The 27,832-nt window shown below is 38.8% G+C and overlaps 1 protein-coding gene across 5 annotated transcripts in view; it reads right to left on the reverse strand.

Annotated features, from left to right (window-relative positions):
- LOC122807829 (inter-alpha-trypsin inhibitor heavy chain H3-like) overlaps positions 1-27,832 on the reverse strand; it is a 1,807,468-nt gene that overhangs the window by 410,429 nt on the left and 1,369,207 nt on the right. For all 5 annotated transcript variants that reach the window (XM_044078927.1, XM_044078926.1, XM_044078925.1 and 2 more), the window contains exon 15: positions 17,102-17,259. In XM_044078927.1, the coding sequence (XP_043934862.1) occupies positions 17,102-17,259 (158 nt within the window). The remainder of the gene's footprint in view (positions 1-17,101; positions 17,260-27,832) is intronic.

The raw sequence follows: 27,832 nt of genomic DNA on the forward strand, positions 1-27,832 counted from the left end.
CTGTGGATCTTTTCTCCCTGGGCCTTCTCTGAAAACAGGTCTGCTTAGACCCAGTTGGACTTTCCCAGAAAAGAAGTAGAAAATAAATAAAATTGCTATGTCCAGCTCTTGCAATGCGTATTATATAGGTAAAACAGAAAGAAAACTAAAAACACACATTTATAAGCATGTTTATATTTTATGTAAAGACAAGAACAGTTCTTTAGACACTTAGTAAAATGTCTTAATTTCAAGAAGTTTCTTTTCTGTTGTATTATTTAACATTAGAGGAGGTTCATGGAAGAATGCTCTAGAATGTTGTGAAATTAAATGGCAACTTAGGTTAAATTCTTTTAGACCACGAGTGGTAAATGAACAATTTTCTTTTTTTGCTGTTGTAAAACAGAAGTCGAAGTATATTTGATAAACTTTTAAACTACTTCACGTGAGTGCCTTCCCACCTCCTGCAGCCAAACTGCATAATTAAACCACCCCTTACACCCTTTGCAACCTCTCCCATTTAACTCCCTCACTGCAGACATCCCATACCAAACTACACTGTATCAACTATTCTTTTTCAGTTCTGCAACACAAACTCTGGAAATCTTTTTCCTTCTCTTTCCTTACATTCAAAAGACACCTCCATCACAAATCTGACTGCAAGTGCTTTTCCACTGGACACACAACCTCCCTCCCTCCTCACCTGCATCACTACTAATTTGACCATCTGTTTGTCTGTTTGCACCTACTGCTTCCCTTTTATATTTACTAGGAAAGTTAATTCACGTTTGTTACCCTGTTAATAATATTTGCATATTGTATCAATCATGTATTGGATTATCTACCTTCTGTGATTACTCTGTTTGCGGATTTGTTCTGTTTTATTTTTTGTGAATTTCTTCACTTGAGCTGTCCCTGCAAATGGTCTATTGTTATCAGTATACTAACCCAGTAAACAAACTAAATAAATACAATAAATACACTTGTTTACATTTATTATTTATTTATTTTTTATGTTATTTAACATTTGTTGACAGGGAAAGTCCGTCTAGGCTACATAGTGCCTATTTTCAGCGGAGGCCCGGGGAGAAATGTTCCATTCGCATGTCTTTAGAATGTGGGAGGAAACCGGAGTACCCAGAGGAAACCCACGCAAACGCAGGGAGAACATGCAAACTCTGCACAGAGGGCACCCCAGCCGAGAAATTAACTGGAGAACCTCTTGCTGTGAGGTGACAACTTTAACCGCTGCACCACTGCGCCGCGTATTATTACTACTTTATGTTTAAAACTTAAATTAAAATAAAGTAAATAATGAGCAGCACTGGAAAATAAATGGCGCTGAGCACCGATAAAAACGGAAATGTCAACGAACAATAAAACAGGCTCAGTGACAACCTCTGCAGTCAATAAAGTTAAATTAAAATGTATTTATTTTTGTTTGTGTTTTCATACACATGTATAACTGCTTTTAGACTATTTAATCATGTATTAAGTGATTTATGAATGTTGTATGCCCAGCCAAGGCTTTTGATACAATACCCCACTCAAGCATGCCCATTAATTTAGGTATAAACACTCTTATCACTCACTGGATAGCCAGCTGACTCGCTGATAGGACCCAGGAGGTCAAAATTGGTGAGGCCACCTCCACTAAGAGGCTAGTCACTATGGCAGTCCCCCCAGGACTCGGTATTGGGTCCACTCCCTTTTGGTACCTGTTTCTCTGAAATGGAAGCAAATGCTGAAAGTTTACGGATGACTAAGTTTGCAGATGATTGCAAGCTTGGGGTTATCATCAACACCCCTGCAGACACTAGCATTCTTCAAGAAGGTCTATCTCTGACTAACAAATGATGCCAAAGCCATGGCCTTAAACTCAGTGCTAAGAATTGCATAATTGTACCCTTTGGGACATCAACCATCCTGGCTAATTACCATGTTGTTAATAAACCCCTAAGCGTCCAGTGGTCAGGGATCTGGGTACGCATGTAGACAGTAACTTTAACTTTGACCACCATGTGGCCACAGTGGTGTGGAAATCCTTTTATGTTGCACAGCTTATAAGTAAGGGCATGGCATCTAGATCCAGACAGGTCATTGTCCCACTGTACTACACCTTTATCAGACCAATCATAGAGTACAACGCACCTTTGGTATGTACCTGACCAGGCATATGCAGGAACTAGAGCAACCCCACAGGTTCTGTACAAAAAGAATACAAAGTAACAAATCTACCTTATGCAGAGCACCTTAAAGCCCTTTCCCTCTACTCAGTCTCCTATAGACTGCTGAGGTGTGATTAATGCCTGGCTTACAAGGCACCCACAAACCCCACATGTATGAATGTCCTACAGATTTGTAAGTCAAAATGTACCTGAAATACAAGCTCTAGGGACCTGAATTTTATCTGTTACTTAAACAGAACATGCTGAAGAGACAGATATGTGTCCCAGGGACTGCCCATCCTACAGAGGCTTCCCATCTATGTGAAAGTGAGTTTGTGTATTACCCATTTTACACACAACTTGTAGCAGTGGATGGGGAATAGGACATTTACACCAGGTGTGACCTCCATATCCCTTAGGACAGACATAGCTTATAAATCTCTGTCCCTCAATATCCTGTTTGGATACAGGACATCATTATTTTTTCAGGACAAATTGGGTAGGCTTAGAAGAAAAACCCTCCCGGTTGTTAGATTAGTAACAGTCTGAATCTATGAATCTATAAAAAATAATCTTCTGCTACTGTAGATGTTTGTTGAAAATGGTTACTGCATGACCAATTACTGTTAAATTATTTTTTCTCTCAAAAATGTTTTTATTATTTTTTAATAAAAACCATAAGCAAACAATTATTTACATTTTAACTATAACAAAGTATATGCACAGTCCATAACAAACTTTATCAACATATATAGACAACAAGGAAATCATTCAATCAATATTTCTCTAGTAAAGATTGTAACTTCTCCCAAGCAATTAAATTATGTGTTCATTTTTTGTTTTCAGTTTTATGGTAGAGATTTCTTTTTTACATATATGTTTTGATAAATAATTAAACTCATTTACTGCGGTGGTGGTGCTGCGGTAGCGTTGTTGCCTCACAGTAAGACGTTGTCCTGTTTGATTCTCAGCTAGAGCATCTTCTGTGTGGTGACATGCATGAATGGGCGTACCTTCGTTGAAGGTTGTGCATCAGGGCTGGCAACTCGGCACATAAAAATCTACTGCCAATCATTAGCGGACCGGAGTCCCGCTGTGGCGACCCCCCTAACTGGAAAAAGTCGAAAGACACAACATTAAAAGACAGAGTAGAATTGGTTTTCCAGTTCTTTGTTACAGCTTTCCTTGCTGCTGCTAGAATTGACCACAACATATGCATTTGAGATTTGGGTACACTTTCTGGAACTTGTACATTAAATAAAATAAAAGAGTCAGTAATGTTACATTTATCATTCCATAAGGCTTTACAGAGATTTCTGAATTCATTCCAGATGAGGAAAGCTTTGCACAAAAAACAATCATATGTAACCAATCCGCATTTGTTGATTTACATCTCCAGCATTTTACATCGCTCTTTTTATACATTTTAGCAATTTTTTGTGGAGTAAAGAAACACCTATGTAGGAACTTCCATGTATAGACTCTCCTTTGGAGAGAGGCTGTTGTTTTTCCTGTTGACTTTAAATATAGCTTCTTCTTGTTAGTGGAAACTTCTTCTCCATTACTGTTAAATTCTTCAGTGTTCGTCTGGTCACCATTTATGTATGGAACAAAAGTAAATGTCTTCATATTAACTTTTCTTTTCAGGAATGCTGCACCATCTGCATAATCTTTCTTGTCCCTAATTAACTTTTTTGCTATATAACTTTAACAATATCTATAATACTATCTATTTTAGAAAAAAACAGTTCTGTATTGAACATCATGATATGGAATAGCAAGTCCTGATAAGGTGACTTGTCTAAACATTGAATGTCTTCCAATAAATTGGCACTGTGGTTTTGTTACTCTTAATTAGAATAGACATTAAACTGAAACAGGCTTTCAATTGAACAAGTCAGTCAGATCTGTATATAATGGAGAATCTGCATTGATCCCATTTGGAAATTTCCAAACAATTAAGCCTTTACATACTGTTTTGGACAATATGCCTTCACATAGAAAACTATTATCAAGTTGCGAAGACCTATACTTCTATACTTTTTTTATGAAACAGCAATAATTAGTTAACAAGGGCACCTTCTGTAGCATGACCAACTAAAATTAAATATTCAACCACTTTTTCAAGGAATAGAGTCTTTAGAAGCTTGAGTGGTGTGATCATTTCTGCCATTCATCACTGAAAATGAACTAGAAGGAGAACGATAACTAAAACTCGATTGATGGAACTAGAAGGAGTACGATAAATAAGATTCGAATGATGGAACTAGAAGGAGTACGATAACTAAGATTCGATTGATGGAACTAGAAGGAGTACGATAAATAAGATTCGAATGATGGAACTAGAAGGAGTACGATAACTAAGATTTGATTGATGGAACTAGAAGGAGTACGATAACTAAAATTTGATTGATGAAACTAGAAGGAGTACGATAACTAAGATTCGATTAATGGAACTAGAAGGAGTACGATAACTAAGATTCGACTGATGGAACTAGAAGGAGTACGATAACTAAGATTCGATTGATGGAACTAGAAGGAGTACGATAACTAAGATTCGATTGATGGAACTAGAAGGAGTACGATAACTAAGATTCGATTGATGGAACTAGAAGGAGTACGATAACTAAGATTCGATTGATGGAACTAGAAGGAGTACGATAACTAAGATTCGATTGATGGAACTAGAAGGTGTGCGATAACCTAAGATTCAATTGATGGAACTAGAAGGAGTACGATAACTAAGATTTAATTGATGGAACTAGAAGGAGTACGATAACTAAGATTCGATTAATGGAACTAGAAGGAGTACGATAACTAAAATTCGATGGATGGAACTAGAAGGAGTACGATAACTAAGATTCAATTGATGGAACTAGAAGGAGTGCGAAAACTAAGATTCAATTGATGGAACTAGAAGGAGTGCGATAACTAAGATTCGATTAATTGAACTAGCAGGAGTACGATAACTAAGATGTGATTGATGGAACTAGAAGGAGTACGATAACTAAGATTCGATTAATGGAACTAGAAGGAGTACGATAACTAAGATGTGATTGATGGAACTAGAAGGAGTACGATAACTAAGATTTGATTGATGGAACTAGAAGGAGTATGATAACTAAGATTTGATTGATGGAACTAGAAGGAGTATGATAACTAAGATTCGATTGATGGAACTAGAAGGAGTACGATAACTAAGATTCGATTGATGGAACTAGAAGGAGTACGATAACTAAGATGTGATTGATGGAACTAGAAGGAGTACGATAACTAAGATTTGATTAATGGAACTAGAAGGAGTACGATAACTAAGATGTGATTGATGGAACTAGAAGGAGTACGATAACTAAGATTCGATTGATGGAACTAGAAGGAGTACGATAACTAAGATTCGATTGATGGATCTAGAAGGAGTACGATAACTAAGATTCGATTAATGGAACTAGAAGGTGTACGATAACTAAAATTCGATGGATGGAACTAGAAGGAGTACGATAACTAAGATTCGATTGATGGAACTAGAAGGAGTGCGATAACTAAGATTCAATTGATGGAACTAGAAGGAGTACGATAACTAAGATTCGATTATTGGAACTAGAAGGAGTACGATAACTAAAATTCGATGGCTGGAACCAGAAGGAGTGCGATAACTAAAATTTGACTGTTGGAACTAGAAGGAGTACGATAACTAAGATTCAATTGCACTGGCTAGTTTGTAAGCTGCAAGTGGAAAAGATTTTCTAGTTGGTGCATTGGTAAAAACCAGGGCCCTTTCAGGGATTATGCACCACTGATTGCTAAACATTTGTGTGAGTCACTTTCCTCTCGCCTTTTTTATACCTCTGTCAAGGTCATCTAATGGCCTTTCTGCATGTCTGCCCATGAATCCCCATGAATCCCCACCTTTCATCTCTGTTTTTGGTAAAATAGTTTCCGAACAGACATTTTAGGCTACCTAGAAAACAGGCGTCTCCTTCTTGGGATCTTACCTTTGTGCTGGAAAATATAGCCATGTTTCCCTTTGAACTGGCTCAGTCAGCACATGGAATACTACACCTCTTACTACTCTGATATCTGTAAGAAGAGAATCTGAGTTGCAAGCTGTCATGGTGGGTGAACCCTGTTTAGTCTTCCATAGAGACAGAGTCACATTAAGAAGTAATCCCTCATTTATGGCCAGAGGTTTTTCAGAGTTTACACTGAATCAAGCCATCCAACTCCCAGTGTTTTATCCAGACTCTCAGAACCAGTGAGAAGGGATCCTACATAGTCTGGATGTGCACAGGCAGCCCAGGTACTATCAGGGCAAAACTAAGTCCTTTAGAAAAGAAGATCAGCTGTTTATGTCTTATGATGGGACAAAGGATGGACAACTCATGTCTTCAGCTATTCCTTTTTATTATTCCAACCATGACAAATCAATTCCATGCAGTATCAAGATATATCCTGAAAGAGACTTGTCTTCTGTGATGGCGTACTAGAAACGTGTGGACTATACAAGACTCTGAACAGGAACTTCAGCAAGTGATAAGACAATAGAATACAAAATTGAAGACACATGCAATGAAACTGAGTTCAGAAAAGATGATCATCATGACAGCGAATGGCAGAAAATCACAATAAGATGAAAGTTAACACAAAAAGGAAAATAGTGCAGCTAGTTAATAGCTTGAAGTACCTGGGAGGGGTGGTTGAGGAGAAAGGAAATCCAAATGAGGAGGTCAAAAAATAATCAAAGGTTCAGCATCCAACTGTGACAAAGAGTAAAGGAGAAGTGACTCCATTACAAAGAGTAAAGGAGAAGTGACTCTGTGACAAAGAGTAAAGGAGAAGTGACTTCGTGACAAAGAGTAAAGGAGAAGTGACTCCGTGACAAAGAGTAAAGAAAAAGTAACTCTGTGACAAAGAGTAAAGGAGAAGTGACTGTGTGACAAAAAGTAAAGGAAAAGTGACTCCATGACAAAGAGTAAAGGAGAAGTGACTCTGTTACAAAGAGTAAAGGAGAAGTGACTGTGTGACAAAGACTAAAGGAGAAGTGACTCCATGACAAAGAGTAAAGGAGAAGTGACTCCGTGACAAAGAGTAAGGGAGAAGTGACTCCATGACAAAGAGTAAAGGAGAAGTGACTCCGTGACAAAGATTAAAGGAGAAGTGACTCTGTGACAAAGAGTAAAGGAGAAGTGACTGTTTGACAAAGAGTAAATCAGAAGTGACTCCGTGACAAAGAGTAAAGGAGAAGTGACTGTGTGACAAAGAGTAAAGGAGAAGTGACTCCATGACAAAGAGTAAAGGAGAAGTGACTTTGTGACAAAGAGTAAAGGAGAAGTGACTCCATGACAAAGAGTAAATCAGAAGTGACTCCATGACAAAGAGTAAGGGAGAAGTGACTCTGTGACAAAGAGTAAAGGAGAAGTGACTCAGTGACAAAGAGTAAGGGAGAAGTGACTCCGTGACAAAAAGTAAAGGAGAAGTGACTCCATGACAAAGAGTAAAGGAGAAGTGACTGTGTGACAAAGAGTAAATGAGAAGTGACTGTGTGACAAAGAGTAAAGGAGAAGTGACTCTGTGACAAAGAGTAAAGGAGAAGTGACTCCGTGACAAAGAGTAAGGGAGAAGTGACTCCATGACAAAGAGTAAAGGAGAAGTGACTCCATGACAAAGAGTAAGGGAGAAGTGACTCCGTGACAAAGAGTAAAGGAGAAGTGACTGTGTGACAAAGAGTAAATGAGAAGTGACTCCATGACAAAGAGTAAAGGAGAAGTGACTCCTTGATAAAGAGTAAAGGAGAAGTGACTCTGTGACAAAGAGTAAATGAGAAGTGACTCCGTGACAAAGAGTAAGGGAGAAGTGACTCCTTGACAAAGAGTAAAGTAGAAGTGACTGTGTGACAAAGAGTAAAGGAGAAATGACTCTGTGACAAAGAGTAAATGAGAAGTGACTCCGTGACAAAGAGTAAAGGAGAAGTGACTCTGTGACAAAGAGTAAGGGAGAAGTGACTCCGTGACAAAGAGTAAGGGAGAAGTGACTCCGTGACAAAGAGTAAAGGAGAAGTGACTCCATGACAAAGAGTAAAGGAGAAGTCACTCCATGACAAAGAGTAAAGGAGAAGTGACTCTGTGACAAAGAGTAAAGGAGAAGTGACTGTGTGACAAAGAGTAAATCAGAAGTGACTCCGTGACAAAGAGTAAAGGAGAAGTGACTCTGTGACAAAGAGTAAAGGAGAAGTCACTCCATGACAAAGAGTAAAGGAGAAGTGACTGTGTGACAAAGAGTAAAGGAGAAGTGACTCCATGACAAAGAGTAAGGGAGAAGTGACTCCGTGACAAAGAGTAAAGGAGAAGTGACTGTGTGACAAAGAGTAAAGGAGAAGTGACTCTGTGACAAAGAGTAAAAGAAAAGTGACTCTGTGACAAAGAGTAAAGGAAAAGTGACTGACAGCAGAATGTCAAATAAGCTGAAAAGCAGAGCAAGAAAATGTGTGCTGTAGCCAACCTGGCCAGTAAATGCAGAGTATCTGAGAAAGCTTGAGGTGATAGAGATGAAGTGCCCCAAATGGGGATAAGGATGCCCACTGTAAGACAAAGACATGAGGGCATCAGAGGTGAAGCCAAAGTAATCCCTTTTGTAGAGAAGGGATTATAATGATTCAGTTACATGTGCAGGGAAGAAGTTAAAAGTATGTGAAGCATATTTAGGATACACAGGAAGAAGGAAGAAGAGGTAAGGATGACTAGTCAAGAAATACGTTACATGGGAAGAAAGCAAGAAGAGGTGAGGACGACCAAGCAAGAGGTGAAGGGATGCAGAAAGAAAGCAAGAAGAGATGACATTGACCAGTCAAAAGATGGAGGGATATAAAAAGAAGGCAAGAAGAGATGAGGATGACCAGTCAAGAGATGCAGTGATACAGGAAGAAAGTAAGAACAGATGAGGGCAACTAGTCACGGGATGAAAGACCTGAGTGAGAGAAGACTTGTGATAGTTAGGCATGACTACAGAAGAAGGTAAGAGAGTGGTCCAGAATCAAGAGAGGTTGTGACAGTTGATGTGACCCCCAACCCATGTAAAAATGAGGGAATAAAAGGGCTGCTGCTGCTGGTGATGGTGTCAGTTCTGAGCGTCACAGTGGCAGGTTTCCTTGTCTAAAGATAAAGTGTACATTAGTAATGAAGAGACATTTTAGACTAAACATATGAATTGACAACATAGATATATCACATCTGGTAATATATCCATTTAACTATGACAGACAACTGTGGCTTGTCTTCTTTTTACTTTGTTTCTATTCATCTCAATTGTATTTACACAAATTAGAAAAGAAGGTTACAGAATAAATCTGAAGAGGTGTAGGTCAGAGGCATAGTGTGGCACCCCGACCAGACTAAGATTACAGTGTTCAGCTGAGACATTGCAAAGTACTTTGTATTGAAAGAACTGTAGCTGAAAAGGAATGTGCTACCTGTGGAGGGTGCAAAACCACACAGCCCTTAAGAAGACATTAAATAGATGGGGGGGGGGTAACAAAAGGGACACAGGAAGACCAACTCAGATATACTAACTGCACAATAGGGCAGTGTATTTATAGATTTTAATGTTCTGCTATTATAATTCCATAATTTAATAAAGACAAAGTTTACAAACAAGTCAGTTCTTTCTGTATACTATGGACAAGTCGCCATGGCATTGCCCTGTGTTCATTGCACTGAATACAAATTCTTTCCTTCACTGTTACATTTTCAGTGAATCATTAGTTCCTTTACCGTGACTATTTTTACAAGATATTAATGATAATAATGACCTTCGCTGTTTTATTTTCGGTGAATCATTAGTTCCTTTACCGTGACTATTTTTACAAGATATTAATGATAATACTGACCTTCACTGTTTTATATTCGGTGAATCATTAGTTCCTTTACGGTGACTATTTTTACAAGATATTAATGATAATAGTGACCTTCGCTGTTTTATTTTCGGTGAATCATTAGTTCCTTTACCGTGACTATTTTTACAAGATATTAATGATAATAATGACCTTCGCTGATTTATTTTCGGTGAATCATTGGTTCCTTTACCGTGACTATTTTTACAAGATATTAATGATAATAATGACCTTCGCTGTTTTATTTTCGGTGAATCATTAGTTCCTTTACCGTGACTATTTCTACAAGATATTAATGATAATAATGATCTTCGCTGTTTTATTTTCAGTGAATCATTAGTTCCTTTACCGTGACTATTTTTACAAGATATTAATGATAATAATGACCTTCGCTGTTTTATTTTCAGTGAATCATTAGTTCCTTTACCGTGACTATTTTTACAAGATATTAATGATAATAATGACCTTCACTGTTTTATTTTCGGTGAATCATTAGTTCCTTTACCGTGACTATTTTTACAAGATATTAATGATAATAATGACCTTCGCTGTATTATTTTCGGTGAATCATTAGCTCCTTTACCGTGACTATTTTTACAAGATATTAATGATAATAGTGACCTTCGCTGTTTTATTTTCGGTGAATCATTAGTTCCTTTACCGTGACTATTTTTACAAGATATTAATGATAATAATGACCTTCTTACCGTGACTATTTTTACAAGATATTAATGATAATAATGACCTTCGCTGTTTTATTTTCGGTGAATCATTAGTTCCTTTACCGTGACTATTTTTACAAGATATTAATGATAATAATGATCTTCATTGTTTTATTTTCGGTGAATCATTAGTTCCTTTACCGTGACTATTTTTACAAGATATTAATGATAATAATGACCTTCGCTGTTTTATTTTCGGTGAATCATTAGTTCCTTTACCGTGACTATTTTTACAAGATATTAATGATAATAATGACCTTCTCTGTTTTATTTTCGGTGAATCATTAGTTCCTTTACCGTGACTATTTTTACAAGATATTAATGATAATAATGACCTTCGCTGTTTTATTTTCAGTGAATCATTAGTTCCTTTACCATGACTATTTTTACAAGATATTAATGATAATAGTGACCTTCGCTGTTTTATTTTCGGTGAATCATTAGTTCCTTTACCATGACTATTTTTACAAGATATTAATGATAATAATGACCTTCGCTGTTTTATTTTCAGTGAATCATTAGTTCCTTTACCGTGACTATTTTTACAAGATATTAATGATAATAATGACCTTCGCTGTTTTATTTTCAGTGAATCATTAGTTCCTTTACCGTCACTATTTTTACAAGATATTAATGGTAATAATGACCTTCGCTGTTTTATTTTCGGTGAATCATTAGTTCCTTTACCGTGACTATTTTTACAAGATATTAATGATAATAGTGACCTTCGCTGTTTTATTTTCAGTGAATCATTAGTTCCTTTACCATGACTATTTTTACAAGATATTAATGATAATAATGACCTTCGCTGTTTTATTTTTGGTGAATCATTAGTTCCTTTACCGTGACTATTTTTACAAGATATTAATATAATAATGACCTTCTTACCGTGACTATTTTTTCAAGATATTAATGATAATAATGACCTTCGCTGTTTTATTTTCGGTGAATCATTGGTTCCTTTACTGTGACTATTTTTACAAGATATTAATGATAATAATGACCTTCGCTGATTTATTTTCGGTGAATCATTAGTTCCTTTACCGTGACTATTTTTACAAGATATTAATGATAATAATGACCTTCACTGTTTTATTTTCAGTGAATCATTAGTTCCTTTACCGTGACTATTTTTACAAGATATTAATGATAATAATGACCTTCGCTGTTTTATTTTCAGTGAATCATTAGTTCCTTTACCGTGACTATTTTTACAAGATATTAATGATAATAATGACCTTCGCTGTTTTATTTTCGGTGAATCATTAGTTCCTTTACCGTGACTATTTTTACAAGATATTAATGATAATAATGACCTTCGCTGTTTTATTTTCAGTGAATCATTAGTTCCTTTACCGTGACTATTTTTACAAGATATTAATGATAATAATGACCTTCACTGTTTTATTTTCGGTGAATCATTAGTTCCTTTACCGTGACTATTTTTACAAGATATTAATGGTAATAATGACCTTCGCTGTTTTATTTTCGGTGAATCATTAGTTCCTTTACCGTGACTAGTTTTACAAGATATTAATGATAATAATGACCTTCGCTGTTTTATTTTCGGTGAATCATTAGTTCCTTTACCGTGACTATTTTTACAAGATATTAATGATAATAATGACCTTCGCTGTTTTATTTTCGGTGAATCATTAGTTCCTTTACCGTGACTATTTTTACAAGATATTAATGATAATAATGACCTTCGCTGTTTTATTTTCGATGAATCATTAGTTCCTTTACCGTGACTATTTTTACAAGATATTAATGATAATAATGACCTTCGCTGTTTTATTTTCAGTGAATCATTAGTTCCTTTACCGTGACTATTTTTACAAGATATTAATGATAATAATGACCTTCGCTGTTTTATTTTCAGTGAATCATTAGTTCCTTTACCGTGACTATTTTTACAAGATATTAATGATAATAATGACCTTCGCTGTTTTATTTTCAGTGAATCATTAGTTCCTTTACCGTGACTATTTTTACAAGATATTAATGATAATAATGACCTTCGCTGTTTTATTTTCGGTGAATCATTAGTTCCTTTACCGTGACTATTTCTACAAGATATTAATGATAATAATGATCTTCGCTGTTTTATTTTCGGTGAATCATTAGTTCCTTTACCGTGACTATTTTTACAAGATATTAATGATAATAATGACCTTCGCTGTTTTATTTTCGGTGAATCATTAGTTCCTTTACCGTGACTATTTTTACAAGATATTAATGATAATAATGACCTTCGCTGTTTTATTTTCGGTGAATCATTAGTTCCTTTACCGTGAGTATTTTTACAAGATTTTAATGACAATAATGACCTTCGCTGTTTTATTTTCGGTGAATCATTAGTTCCTTTACCGTGACTATTTTTACAAGATATTAATGATAATAATGACCTTCACGGTTTTATTTTCGGTAAATCATTAGTTCCTTTACCGTGACTATTTTTACAAGATATTAATGGTAATAATGACCTTCGCTGTTTTATTTTCGGTGAATCATTAGTTCCTTTACCGTGACTATTTTTACAAGATATTAATGATAATAATGACCTTCGCTGTTTTATTTTCGGTGAATCATTAGTTCCTTTACCGTGACTATTTTTACAAGATATTAATGATAATAATGACCTTCGCTGTTTTATTTTCGGTGAATCATTAGTTCCTTTACCGTGACTATTTTTACAAGATATTAATGATAATAATGACCTTCACTGTTTTATTTTCGGTGAATCATTAGTTCCTTTACCGTGACTATTTTTACAAGATATTAATGGTAATAATGACCTTCGCTGTTTTATTTTCGGTGAATCATTAGTTCCTTTACCGTGACTATTTTTACAAGATATTAATGATAATAATGACCTTCGCTGTTTTATTTTTGGTGAATCATTAGTTCCTTTACCGTGACTATTTTTACAAGATATTAATGATAATAATGACCTTCGCTGTTTTATTTTCGATGAATCATTAGTTCCTTTACCGTGACTATTTTTACAAGATATTAATGATAATAATGACCTTCGCAGTTTTATTTTCGGTAAATCATTAGTTCCTTTACCGTGACTATTTTTACAAGATATTAATGATAATAATGATCTTCATTGTTTTATTTTCGGTGAATCATTAGTTCCTTTACCGTGACTATTTTTACAAGATATTAATGATAATAATGACCTTCGCTGTTTTATTTTCGGTGAATCATTAGTTCCTTTACCGTGACTATTTTTACAAGATATTAATGATAATAATGACCTTCGCTGTTTTATTTTCGGTGAATCATTGGTTCCTTTACCGTGACTATTTTTACAAGATATCAATGATAATAATGACCTTCACTGATTTATTTTCGGTGAATCATTAGTTCCTTTACCGTGACTATTTTTACAAGATATTAATGATAATAATGACCTTCGCTGTTTTATTTTCGGTGAATCATTAGTTCCTTTACCGTGACTATTTTTACAAGATATTAATGATAATAATGACCTTTGCTGTTTTATTTTAGGTGAATCATTAGTTCCTTTACCGTGACTATTTTTACAAGATATTAATGATAATAATGACCTTCTTACCGTGACTATTTTTACAAGATATTAATGATAATAATGACCTTCTTACCGTGACTATTTTTACAAGATATTAATGATAATAATGACAAGCATGTTAATATCCATCTGGATTTCATCTCAATATCAGGAAGCTGTTCCTTCTGTAATAGAAAATGAGAAACAAACCAAAGAAGAATCTAAGTTACAAACGGGCAGCAATGAACAAAAAATAATGATGCTGTTCCACGTCATGGGGTATGATCAGTGACACATGTATGTGTGCCTATGCACACTCACAGACACAGTGACACATGTATGCGTGCCTATACATGCTCACAGACACAGTGACACATGTATGTGTGCCTATACATGCTCACAGACACAGTGACACATGTATGTGTGCCTATACATGCTCACAGACACAGAGACACATGCATGTTTGCCTATGCATGCTCACAGACACAGAGACACATGTATGTGTGCCTATGCATGTTCACAGACACAGTGACACATGTATGTGTGCCTATGCACGCTCGCAGACACAGTGACACATATATGTCTGCCTATGCATGCTCACAGACACAGTGATACATGTATGTGTGCCTATGCACACTCACAGACACAGTGACACGTGTATGTGTGCCTGTGCAAACTCTCAGATATAGTGAAACATGTATGTGTGCCTATGCACACTCACAGACACAGTGACACATGTATGTGTGTCTGTGCATGCTCTCAGACACAGTGACACATATATGTGTGCCTGTGCATGCTCTCAGACACAGAGACACATATATGTGTGCCTGTGCACGCTCTCAGACACAGTGACGCATGTATGTGTGCTTATGCACACTCAAAGACACAGAGACACATGTATGTGTGCCTATGCACGCTCACAGACACAGAGACACATGTTTGTGTGCCTATGCATGCTCACAGACACTGAGACACATGTATGTGTGCCTATGCATGTTCACAGACACAGTGACACATGTATGTGTGCCTATGCACGCCCGCAGACACAGTGACACATATATGTCTGCCTATGCATGCTCACAGACACAGTGACACATGTATGTGTGCCTATGGGCACTCACAGACACAGAGACACATGTATGTGTGCCTATGTACACTCACAGACACAGTGACACATGTATGTGTGCCTATGCACACTCACAGACACAGTGACACGTGCATGTGTGCCTGTGCAAACTCTCAGATACAGTGACACATGTATATGTGCCTATGCACACTCACAGACACAGTGACACATGTATGTGTACCTATGCATGCTCACAGACACAGAGACACATGTATGTGTGCCTATGCACACTCATAGACACAGAGACACATGTATGTGTGCCTGTGCATGCTCTCATACACAGAAACACATGTATGTGTGCCTGTGCATGCTCTCAGACACTGAAACACATGCATGTGTGCCTGTGCATGCTCTCAGACACAGTGACACATATATGTGTGCCTGTGCACGCTCTCATACACAGAGACACATATATGTGTGCCTGTGCACGCTCTCAGACACAGTGACGCATGTATGTGTGCTTATGCACACTCACAGACACAGAGACACATGTATGTGTGCCTATGCACGCTCACAGACACAGAGACACATGTATGTGTGCCTATGCATGCTCACAGGCACAGAGACACATGTATGTGTGCCTATGCATGTTCACGGACACATTGACACATGTATGTGTGCCTATGCATGCTCACAGACACAGTGACACATATATGTGTGCCTATGCATGCTCACAGAGACACATGTATGTGTGCCTGTGCACGCTCTCAGACACAGTGACACATGTATGTGTGCCTATGCACACTCACAGACACAGTGACACATGTATGTGTGCTTATGCATGCTCACAGACTCAGAGACACATGTATGTGTGCCTATACACACTCACAGACACAGAGACACATGTATGTGTGCCTATGAATGCTCACAGACATAGAGACACATTTATGTGTGCCTATGCATGTTCACAGACACAGTGACACATATATGTGTGCCTATGCATGCTCACAGACACAGTGACATGTATGTGTGCCTATGCATGCTCACAGACACAGAGACACATGTATGTGTGCCTATGCATGCTCACAGACACAGAGACACATGTATGTGTGCCTGTGCACGCTCACAGACACAGATACACATGTATGTGTGCCTGTGCATGCTCACAGACACAGATACACATGTATGTGTGCCTGTGCATGCTCACAGACACAGATACACATGTATGTGTGCCTGTGCATGCTCACAGACACAGAGGCACACACACACATCTACAATATTAGCAAGTATGCCTAACTCTCAGCTGTCTCTACTTTTGAGGGACATACCTGATTTTGACTCAAATTTTAGATCTATCCTTCTTAATCCCACCTAAAACTGTTGACTTTTAGAGAAAAGGTGGTGAATTGAAGTTAATTAACAATAACAATAATTAGAGTCATAAGGATTCTTTTACTTCACAAAATGTACATTGATTCATATTCCCTTATTCTGTCAATGTCTAACGTTAACAGTATTTAAAAAATGGCCCTAATTATTTCTGGGTTTGTCCCAGATTCTGTTGAAATTTGTCCCTGACTGGTTGAGAGCTATGCAAGCTGCCAAATCTAAAAGGGAAAGTTTTTATCTCACATTTACTTTTCTCAAAAATGGATAAATATTCCTAGAAATATGTATCAAACCAAAGTCATCCATTGTTTTACCTGAAATGCTAATCTACACCTAATAGCAAGGAAACATGATTACCTTCTATAGGTTTATCAGCCACCAAAGTGCTGTTATCTTGCTTATCTTCCGGCTTGGTGACCACCATGGAGGTTAGGGGTGTCACAAAGTTGTACTTCAGGGACATTTCAAGAGCCTGAGCTGTAAGATTGGCCTTCAGATCTCCCTTTGCTGAAATACTGAGAAGACAATAAAGTTGAATGAACAATGGACTGACGTAGCTCTAAAGCAAAACCATAATTTTTGTTTATGCATAAAAGTAGATCCAGCCCTGGAAACAAAGTGGCTCCATAAGTTGAAACAATGCAGTTCTAACACCAAAGGCTTGGTCTGATTATAATTCACCTGTAAAACATTGGAGTCAATTCTGAAATGAAGCACAGTTAACTTTTAAAAGTGGGACAGAAAGGATCTCAGGTATATTTAAATTACTTCCTGTAATTACATAAAAATTAAATATGCGTCTTTTGCTGCTTTTCATTTTACAGAGTTAATTGTTTAATTCATTCTCTGATTACATACTTAATCTAAACATAGACACGCAAAAGCCAGAGCCTGTCTGTGTAATCAACAAGTGCAAGAAATAGAAGCTGTTCCTAAACAGGGTAGCAGCCTAATGTGGGATGCACGCACACATAGGATCATAGCATCATAGGACATTACTAGGCTAATGGCCTGAGGGGCCTTATAAGCCTAGCCAAATTTACCCTTGTTACCATGATCAGCACCTGTTGCCTCTGTCCAAGAGGGACACAGGTGGAACCCCCTGGGCGAATTCACAGTTACTTATGCAATCATCCAGACTGGGTTTGAAGGGAGCCAATGAGGTGCTCTGTTTGACATGAAGTGGGAATCTATTCTAAAGGTGTGGTAACCTCTAGGAGACAAATCTGTCCCTCCAGCAAGTTCTATTGATGTCACATACCAGGTTTAGGTCTTTAGAGTGAGTAACCCGCGTACCATGTGACTTACAGATGTGCAGCATTTCCAATAACATGGGGTCAGAGATCGCCTTATATTTAAAGCAGAGATCGCCTCTGAGTAGTCTCTATAAAACAGAATAAAGTGACAGTGATTTCAGCTGATCCACATAGGATAGCTGCTGAAAACCTTGAAATTTCCTTGTGAGGCACCTTTGTGGTCTCTCCAATTGCTGCAGGTGCTTTGAAAGATACATACCAAAAGGGGCATTGTTCTCAAGTACTGGCCTAATGAGTGAAGAGTACAGAGAGGTGATAACTTCTTCTTTTCTCAAGGCAATACCCTTACTTATGAGATGAGCCATATAGAATGCCCTTCTTACCACTGTGGAAACATGGTGATCAAAAGCAATTTTGCTGTCAACCTGAGTGCCCAGATATCTCAACACTGAGTGCATACTTAAGGTATTGCCATTATTTGGTAATTTGCAGGGACATCGCTTTTACCAAAAGGTTTGATATTACATTTTTTTGCATTGAGTTTGAGGCCATGACTTTGGCACCAGTCATTTGTTTGTATTAAGACCGTCTTGAAGGATGTTGACATCATTTGGAGATTCTATGACCACACCAGGTTTGCAGTCATCAGCAAACTTTGTCAGCCACAGTTCCTTGGTTTTAGCTTGTACTTTGGCGAAATAGATTCCGAACAGTACAGGTCCCAGGACTGATCCCTGTGGAACATCACTAGTTACGGGTCTGCTGCTGGAGGTGGATTCCCCTATTTTGACTGCATGGTTTCTATCAGTGAGCCAGTTTGCAACCCACCTTATGATGTAAGGGTTTATATCAGGCTGGGAGAATTTTCAATGATGCCTGAGTGAGGGATTGTGTCAAATGCCTTGGCTAGGTCTAGGTAGGCTGTATGCACAGATTTCCCCTCTTTCACAGCCCTGGTGACTGTCTCAAAGAAGTCCACCAGGCATAACAGACATGATCCCCCCTTGACAAATGCAAACTCAGTAGGATCTAGTGTTTGGAGATTACCTATATCTTTGTTGATAAGGTCGCTCACTTTTCTAACTTCTCCAAATCTTTTGGGTTTCTAATACCATGACTGGAATGGACCCTATTCCTAAGTCAAAGTATGATTAAAGTTCATGAAATTAGTATTGTTTCAATCTTTGATGTTAGCCAAAAGTGCTCTTCACAGCACCCCCAACATGCCCAGCAATGACTCCTTCCATAATTCGTACAGAGTTACATGTATTGGTTGCATATCCAAATAGGACTGTAGACTCTTTTTATAAGACCTGCTCCTACTACTATTGGAACTAGTTGGATATCTTTCTTCCACATTGCTCGTGTTTCTGCCTGCAGATCCTGATATTTTATGACTTTATGTCTCCCTGTACGCAGGACACTATAGTCACTGAGTGTGGCGATTTCAGTGATCAATGCTACTTTTGTCTTCTTTTTCTGGATCACTATATCTGGTTTTCTAGCATCTATCTTTTGAACTGTTGGTAATGGATGATCCCATGGGATGAAGTTTATATTTTCTATTATGCTTTGTGGCTCACGTTTCTAGTGTTTTTCAGCCACTTCAGTACCATGTTTGCACAATCCCCAGTGCAACAGTCTTGCCACATTATTATTTATTAATTTATTTTATTTTACATTTGTTGACCAGGATAGTCCGACTGGATACATGTCCATTTCCAGTGGTGGCCCGGGGAGAAAAGCTCCAAGATAATAATACACATTGAACATTTAGTAAATGCTAGTTTCATGCAGATTACAGTCATAAGCAATACCAGCATTTAGCACATATAGTACTTATTATAAAATACTTTACAAAACATAACATTATTTTCAAAGTTAAACGTACATAACATTATATTCAGGTTTAAGACACACTGAGTGGCAGTTATACAATTGACCCTTCCTGAAATGGAGTGGTAGAAAAAAGTTAGTAGTTAAAGGTAAGGCACCTAAGAAATAGAGAGGTCAGTAGTTGGGGTTAGTGCAAGGATATAACCAATGAGTTTTGAAGTATTTCTTAAGTTTGTTTTTGAATTCAGTTAGTGAGGGTTCTAGGGTCAAGTCAGCTGGGAGTCTGTTCCATATTTTTCCAACAGAGTTGGCAAACAGAGAGTCCCCAGCTGAGTAGTTGGATTTGTATGTTTGAACTAGGAGTCTAGTGGATGATCGCAGTGGCTGGGTGCTGGTGTAGGGGCTGATAATATTTTTAGTGCAGGTGTATTTTCTGCTTGGTAAATGACTTTATGTGCCACTATTAGCTGGTTGAACTGCAGTAGGCTTGGCACTTCAAGCCATCGTAGGAGATTTAGGTTGTGACATTGGTGTATCTGGCAGGCTTTGGAGTAGCAAATCTGGCAATGTGGTTATTGCAGAATGATAGTTTATTTAGATCTGTTTTGTTTAAGTTGGAGAATAGAGGTGAGGCATAGAGAAGAGTTGATAGCAGATGGGAACAGGCAATTGCAGTTCTAGCAAGTGGGGGAAGGAAAGGTTTGATTCTGTAAAGAGAGCCAAGTTTTTTATTAATGGTTTTGATAGTTTGATTGATATGTGCATCAAACTTCAGGTTATCAACGATGACAACCAGTAGTTTAGTTTGGGCTTCTGGGGAGATGATAGTGCCATTGTTAGCAGTTATGTTGAAGGCTAGCAGGGGGGTCCTGCATGTGGAGGAGAAGAAGAGCAACTTAGTTTTGTTGGGGTTTAGGATTAGATGTTGATTTGAGAGCCATTTTTCCACTGTATTGAAGGTAATTTGGGTTAATGTGAATAAAGTAGCTGGTGAGGTGTCAGAATAAATCAAGGTGGAGTCATCTGCATATTGAATGCAGATAGCATCTGGGATGACTGAATGAAGGTCATTGATAAAGATAGAGAAAAAAAGGGGTCCTGGTATCGAGCCCTGGGGGACTCCTAATGTGATGGGTAGGCAAGATGATAGCTTGTCCTGCCATTGGCCTGCCTGTTGCCTGCCCTGCAGGTAGGATTGAAACCATTGGAGTGCATGGTTGTTTAAGGAGAAGGCTTTCAAGGTATTTATAAGCATTTTGTGGTCAACCATGTCAAAAGCCTTGGATAGATTTAGAAACAGTGCTGAGGATAGTTTGTTATTATTGCGGTTGTGGTTAATGATGTTAGAGAAAGAGAGGAGGGCAGAAGTAGTACTGTGGTGTGGCTTAAAGCCATGCTGCAAGATGGACAACAACTTGTTGTGTGTGAGGTAGTGCATGAGCTGTATGTGTACACACTTCTCCATAATTTTAGCTAGAGGTGACAGAATAGCTATGGGTCTAAAGTTTGACAGTTCAGTGAAACTACCTCCTTTATGGAGAGGTATGACATGGGAGGTTTTCCATATAGTGGGTGCAGTAGCTTCAGATATAGCTCTGTTGATCAAGATAGAGATGGGGTAGGCTATGGTGTCAGCAGCCTTTTGCAGACAGTCTGGTGGGAGGAGGTAGGCAGCCAGGGTGGTAGGTCTTAGTTTCTTAAGTACGGCATGAATAAGTTGAGTAGGAACAGGTTGGAAGGTAAAGTATGTTTGGGTACTGGGTGTGGCTACATTAGAATTACAGCCATTGGGAGAGAGTTGACTGGCTAAAGAATGGATAGTCTTTGTGAAGAAGCTGTTGAAGTTATTAGCAATGTCTACTGGGAATATTTTCTGGGAAGCTGAGGGTGGTGGAGTGGTGGTTTGGCCTGGGTGGAGTAGTTTGTTTATTCCTGCCCAGAACTTTTGAGGTTTGTTTTGGGTTTTTTGCAGTAGATGGTAGTAGTGGTTCTTTTTGTCTAAGGTTATGGATTTTTTGGTGTCATTCCACAAAGGTGCCTCTGAATCTTAGTTGATCAAGTGGGGCTTTTGTTTTTCGGTAGGTGGCCCATGCTTTGTTTCTGAATGAAATTTTGGTTTTGGCATCTTTAGAAAGCCATGGTGCAATATTAACTTTGGTTCTAATAGAGCGGCTGGGAGCATGGGAGTTAAGAGTAGCAAGGAATTTGGTGTTAAAGTATGCTACTGCTTCATCTAGGGGGAGACTTTTTAGTACTGACCAGTTGCATGCCTTAAGTTCATTTTGAAACTTGGTGAGAATAAAATTCTTGTTGATTCTTAATGTTCTATAGGTGGGTTGGTAGGAGCAGTTTATTTTGAGCTTGATTACAGAGGTGAGGCAGTGGTCACTTAGGTCATCAGGCAAAGTGCCTGATTTATATGATTGAAGATGGGTATTGACAAGTATCTAGTCTAGGGTACTTTCCTTGTTATTGGGTTTTCCTGTCCTTGTGGAGGAGGTTATGATTTGAGTAAATCCATAGAGGTTTATGTGGGTTGTGGGGGTTTCACAAGAGCAAGTGCTCCAGTCAATGTTGAAATCTCCAAGAACAATTGTTTCTTGGGGGTAGTTATTGGATAACCAATATAAGAAGTTTTCTAAGGTTTCTGTGTTCCTCCCTGGGGGAATGTAGACACAGACAATGTTTGCATTTTTGTTTTTGTTAATGTGTAGTTTTGAGATAAGAATTTCAGCATTATTGAACTGGGGTGGTTGTTGGGTGTCTATGCTGACAGGGTAGACTTGTAAAGTATGGCTACCCCACCACCCTTTCTGGTGGTACGGTCTAGTCGAAACATACTATATGCTGGTGGCAGAATCTCATGGCCCTTGCCAGGCTTCAGCCACATTTCTATTAGGCATAATATATCTGGGGAATGAACAGCTAAGAGGGCATGCAGGTGCTGAGTTTTGTTATTTATGCTCCTAATGTTTAGATGGCAGGCCAGCAGAGAGCTAGGAGGTCTATTTTTTGGAGCTATGGTGGTAGGAGATATAGTAGGGGGATTAGGGCCAACAGGTTCGGATGGACCAGGGTTTGGGTGGATGTTGCCATCCTTTGTGAGGTTGTAGTGTATCCTGAGTATGCGTTTTAAGATTTTGAATAAATTTTGCAATAGTGTCTAGTTTTATGACTTATGTAACTAGGTCTAGTAAGATGGTAGTATTTAGGGGTTAAGGAGGTAAGCATGAGGGGAGTGAGTAAGGGGGCATTATTATCTGTTGTAGATGGGATGGGGGTGAGTAAGGGTGCATTATTATCTGTTGTAGATGGGATGGGGTGAGTAAGGGTACATTATTATCTGTTATAGATGGGATGGATGTTTGGAATTTAGGGTAGTGGAAACCTGGGTGATCCTGATATTCGTAGGCAGTTAGGAGATATGGGATGAGTAACAGGGGTAGAAGTAGAGTTAATAAGACTATTTTGGGTGATAGCATACCTGCTGAATGAGACTTGAAACGTAGGCAAAAGGAATAGTAGAGTTGGAGGGCTGGTGCTATCAGGTTGAGGGTGGTGCTGTTGAGTGACACGTTGTTACTGATTGGTTTAAAAAAGTGGGGTGTGGTCTAGTACCAATAAATGTAGCAGCACCAGGGGTGGGAGGGATTTGGGGGCAGGGAGGGGTGCAAAGCAAGCCGGAGAAAAGCGAGGGCAAGAGGAGCAGGGATGAACCAATGCCTGTACTAAGCTGTAGCAGTTTAACCTGTATGAGGAAAAGGGGGGGGGAGAGAAGGTAGGAGGAGTGCTTAGAGGAATACCTTGATTGACTGATACCACATCAGAGGTAGGTTGAATGTAAGGGCCTACAATCTGCACTCAGCACTGTAATGTTACTTGCACTCAGCCCTTTAATTTTACTTATGTTTAGCAGGAAAGACAGACCAGCACTATACAATTCTGAGGATTATTACAAGGGTTACTTGCTCAAATGTCAGACAAGTAAGTAAAACATTCAACAGGAATCTATGTCTGAGTGTTAGAAAGCCAAAAATGTATAAATTATACTTGTAAAAATTAGGGTCAGAGAGACAAATGTAAAAGTCAATGTACTTTAGTTACAGGGGAAGGAGGCAAACACTCAAGTAGAAAAGAGCCCTATGGCTGACCAAAATGGTGACTTGCTTAATTACACAGCACTGTGAGAAAATGCTTAACAAATGCTTTTTGTGTGTGGAACCTACTCTAATTAATTGCTGGGAGAAACAATTTTTGTTGTGTTTTCCAACTGCAGTCCTGTAGACACCGATATTCAGGAGCTGCAGTTTGTTAGTGTAGGTAAATGTGAAGTTCAATCCGAGTCACACCAGGTCAGCCAAGGGGGGGAAGAGAGAGAGGGAAATCCTAAGCACCTAGATTTGAAAATGATGCCTGTACTAAGCTGTAGCAGTTTAACCTTATTTATTATTTAAATTTTAGTTTAGTTTAACCTTATTATTAGTTTATGCCTTTCAGTACACAGTCTGCCTGCCATTAGTAGGTCGCAACCAGCAAAGAGGTGTGCAACTGTTTCCAATTCTGTTTTACAAAACCTACATCTGTCTGTTTCTCCCACATCTTCAATGGACTTTGTAAACCAGCATGTATGTAGTCCACTGTCTTGGGCCGCCAATATTAACCTTCCATCTCCTGGTTTGAATTCACCTCTCCTTAACCATTCCTGCATTCATTCCTGATCAACATGATGTTCTTCCAGAAGTTTTCTATACTTGCAACTATATTTATTTCCACATTTCTTGCCTTTTCATCTGGTCCTTCACCTTATATTCTTTCTTTTGTTTTTTTTGGCACATTCATTTGCTGCCTGATTTTTATCTACTTCTGGTTTGATTTCCATTCCTGCTTGACATCCCTATGCTTCTGCTTGGTTAAGCAGACAAATCATCTTAGATTTATTCTCTTCATGTTTCAAAACTTTCACTACATTTGGGTCTTGTGACGTCAGCAGATATGTGTGGAGTCCCACGATTGCAGATCTATAGATGTAATAAATTTCAAGGAGGCCCATCCCTCCTTCAGAATGAGGAATATATAATCTTGGTATGCACTGATTTTTATAGATCATTTGGTGAGCATGAAGCATCCTTCTTGTTTTAATATCTAATCTATCCAACACATTTTGAGGCCAATCAATGACTCCAAAACTGTTAGTTGGGACAGAAAGGGCAAATTGGTTTATAGCTTGGATTTTATTCCTAGACATCAATGTTGTTTTCAGAATTAATTTAAGTCTTCTAAAATATTCCAATTGGTCCATGATGATTCTTTCCATGGCCTTGCAGATAAGGCTAGTCAGGCTAATAGGTCTGCAGTTCCTGGGGTCAGAAGATGCAGGGAGATAATGGTGGCTATTTTCCATTCAGCTGGGATGAAGCCGGTGCTTAGATTGTGATTGAAAAGAGTAGCCAATAGTGATGCTAATTTATGTTTGAGCCCATGTAGGACACAGCCTGGGATGTTATCCGGTCCCATTGATGCTGTGTTTTTGGCCTTTGAGAGGGTGTTTATGACCTGTTCTTTAGCAATACAAGGTAGAGGACAGGTGGTAGGGATGTCATGAAGTACATGTGGCGGGGACAGGGGAGTGAAGTTTTCACCAAACCTGTCAGCTAACAGGTTAGCTATTTCCACTGGCTCAGTAAATTTGTTAACATTAACTACCAGTTTGGCACAAATCTGGGCCTTACATTTTACGTAACAGATGTAACTGAAGAATGCCTTATGGTTGCTCTTTATTGAGGAAGCTAACTTGGATTCAATGTTTGCCTTGGAGGACTTCACAAGAAGTCTTATTTGCTTATTTAAGCAGAGGAGGGAGTGTTGCCAGTTTAGAGCCCGCTTCTTCTTATTCTTAGGAAGCAGTTTCTTCCTTTTATTATAAAGCCTGTTAATGGCGGATGTCCACTAGAAAGGTTTACTCTTCCTTGAGGAGCTTGTTTTGGTCCTAATAGGTACTGCTAAGTCAATGCAGTTATGCAGGTGCTTGTATAGAGCATCACTGTAGAGTTCAGTATATTTACCAGTTCCATCTGAGGGGAGAAGGTGTAATGAAGCTATTTATACTATCCCATAAGAGGTTATAATCTGCTTTAGAGAAGTTTTTTTGTCTAGTTGCTGCTGAGTGGGGGGGGGGGGGGTTATGTGTGATAGTTACTTCAGATGAGAATGATTTGTGGTCAGATCTCACCAGGGATAAACTCATACTGGATGTGCTATATTGGTCTCCCATATTTGTAAGCACCAGATCCAGGATATTGGCACCCCTAGTGAGGGTGTCAACTAGCTGGTCCAGGGCATTGGAGCTGAGAAAGTCAAGGAACCTTTGGCAGGTGAGTTTGAGCATGAGTAATTCACCCAGTCAATGCTAGGGTTGTTAAAGTCACCCAAAACCATGGTGTTTGGATGTATCTTGATAGACTTACGTTGATCCAAATAGGCAGATTGGGTGTCCTGATTCATACAGGGGTTCTGTAGCTGGCAATGACTTGAACAGGTGTCCTAGCAACAGTTAATTATACCTGAAGTATCTCTAGGGCATCGTACTGTTTAACCAGTCTGGAGGTGTATTTATCTTTGATGAATATTGATACACTGCCTCCTTTAGTTTTCTTGCCTTCAATTTGTGGTCTGTACTTGTGGAAGGTGTAATCCAGTATGGCTAGGGTGCTCTACACAGCCTTTAATCAGGTCTCCGTGACTGCACAAATGTCTGTGTCTTCCAAGGTCAGGACTGCTTCCAGTGAGTGCAGTTTCATGTTAAGACTCCTAGCATTTAGCAGCACAACCTTGAGGTTGTTTTAGGTTATTATTTTTATGTCTGGAGTTTTGTCCTTGTGACACTGCCTAAAAATTGCAATATGGGGGTGGCAAAAGCCTTAGCCAGTAGCTGAAATATAACACATAAGGCTGCTGTTTAATCTTAGCCTTACCACAGGATACGTACCCAAAGAGTGGCGTACGGCAACTGTGGTCCCACTCCACAAAGGCGGTACTTCTATGGACCCTGGTAATTACCGCCCCATAAGCTTAACAAGCCTGGTCTGCAAAGCTATGGAGAGGATCATAATGGAACTCATAAATAAAGACATAGGGGACCTACAGACATTGGATCCTACCCAATTCGGCTTTGTCAAGGGCAGATCATGCCTCTTGAACTTGGTCGACTTTTTTGAAACAGTCATCAAGGCCATTGATGAGGGTAAGGCAGTTCACACAGCCTACCTTGACCTTGCAAAAGCTTTCGACACAATACCCCACTCAGGTATCATAGAAAAGCTCACCAGCTTAAATGTAAACCCATATGTCACAAGATGGGTTGCAAACTGGCTCAAGGACAGAACCCACAGGGTTAGAGTTGCTGGTGCCATGTCAGACTCCAAGCCGGTCACAAGCGGTGTCCCACAGGGCTCAGTCCTGGGCCCCCTCTTGTTCGGCATCTACTTTTCAGAAGTGCAGGCAAACATAGGAGGATTGTGGCTGACAAAGTTTGCAGATGACTGCAAACTGGGCGCCATAGCTGAAAATCCATCAGACACAGATATCCTTCAGAGAGGTCTCATAGAAACAGATAACTGGTGCCAGAGCCATGGCCTAAAGCTAAATGCCAAAAAATGTATAGTCATACCCTTTGGTCAAAACAAGGTAACCCGAAGTTACCACATAGGTGGCAATCCATTAAGCACAGAGGAGGTTATCAGGGACCTGGGGACCCAAGTTGACAGTAACCTTTCTTTTGACACTCATATTGCCAAAGTGGTTAGGAGGACCTTCTACATTGCCCACCTGATTATGAAGGGATTTACATCCAGATCAAGGGAGGTCATTGTTCCCCTGTACTCTTCACTTATCAGACCAATGATTGAGTACAATGCCCCATTCGGAATGTATCTTACCCGACACCTGCAGCAATTGGAAAGACCCCAAAAGTTCCTCACCAAAAGGATAAAGGGGCTCA

Source organism: Protopterus annectens, chromosome 7.part1 (assembly GCF_019279795.1).
Source record: "Protopterus annectens isolate FY-2018-M chromosome 7.part1, PAN1.0, whole genome shotgun sequence".
Classification (NCBI taxonomy): Eukaryota; Metazoa; Chordata; order Ceratodontiformes; family Protopteridae; genus Protopterus; species Protopterus annectens.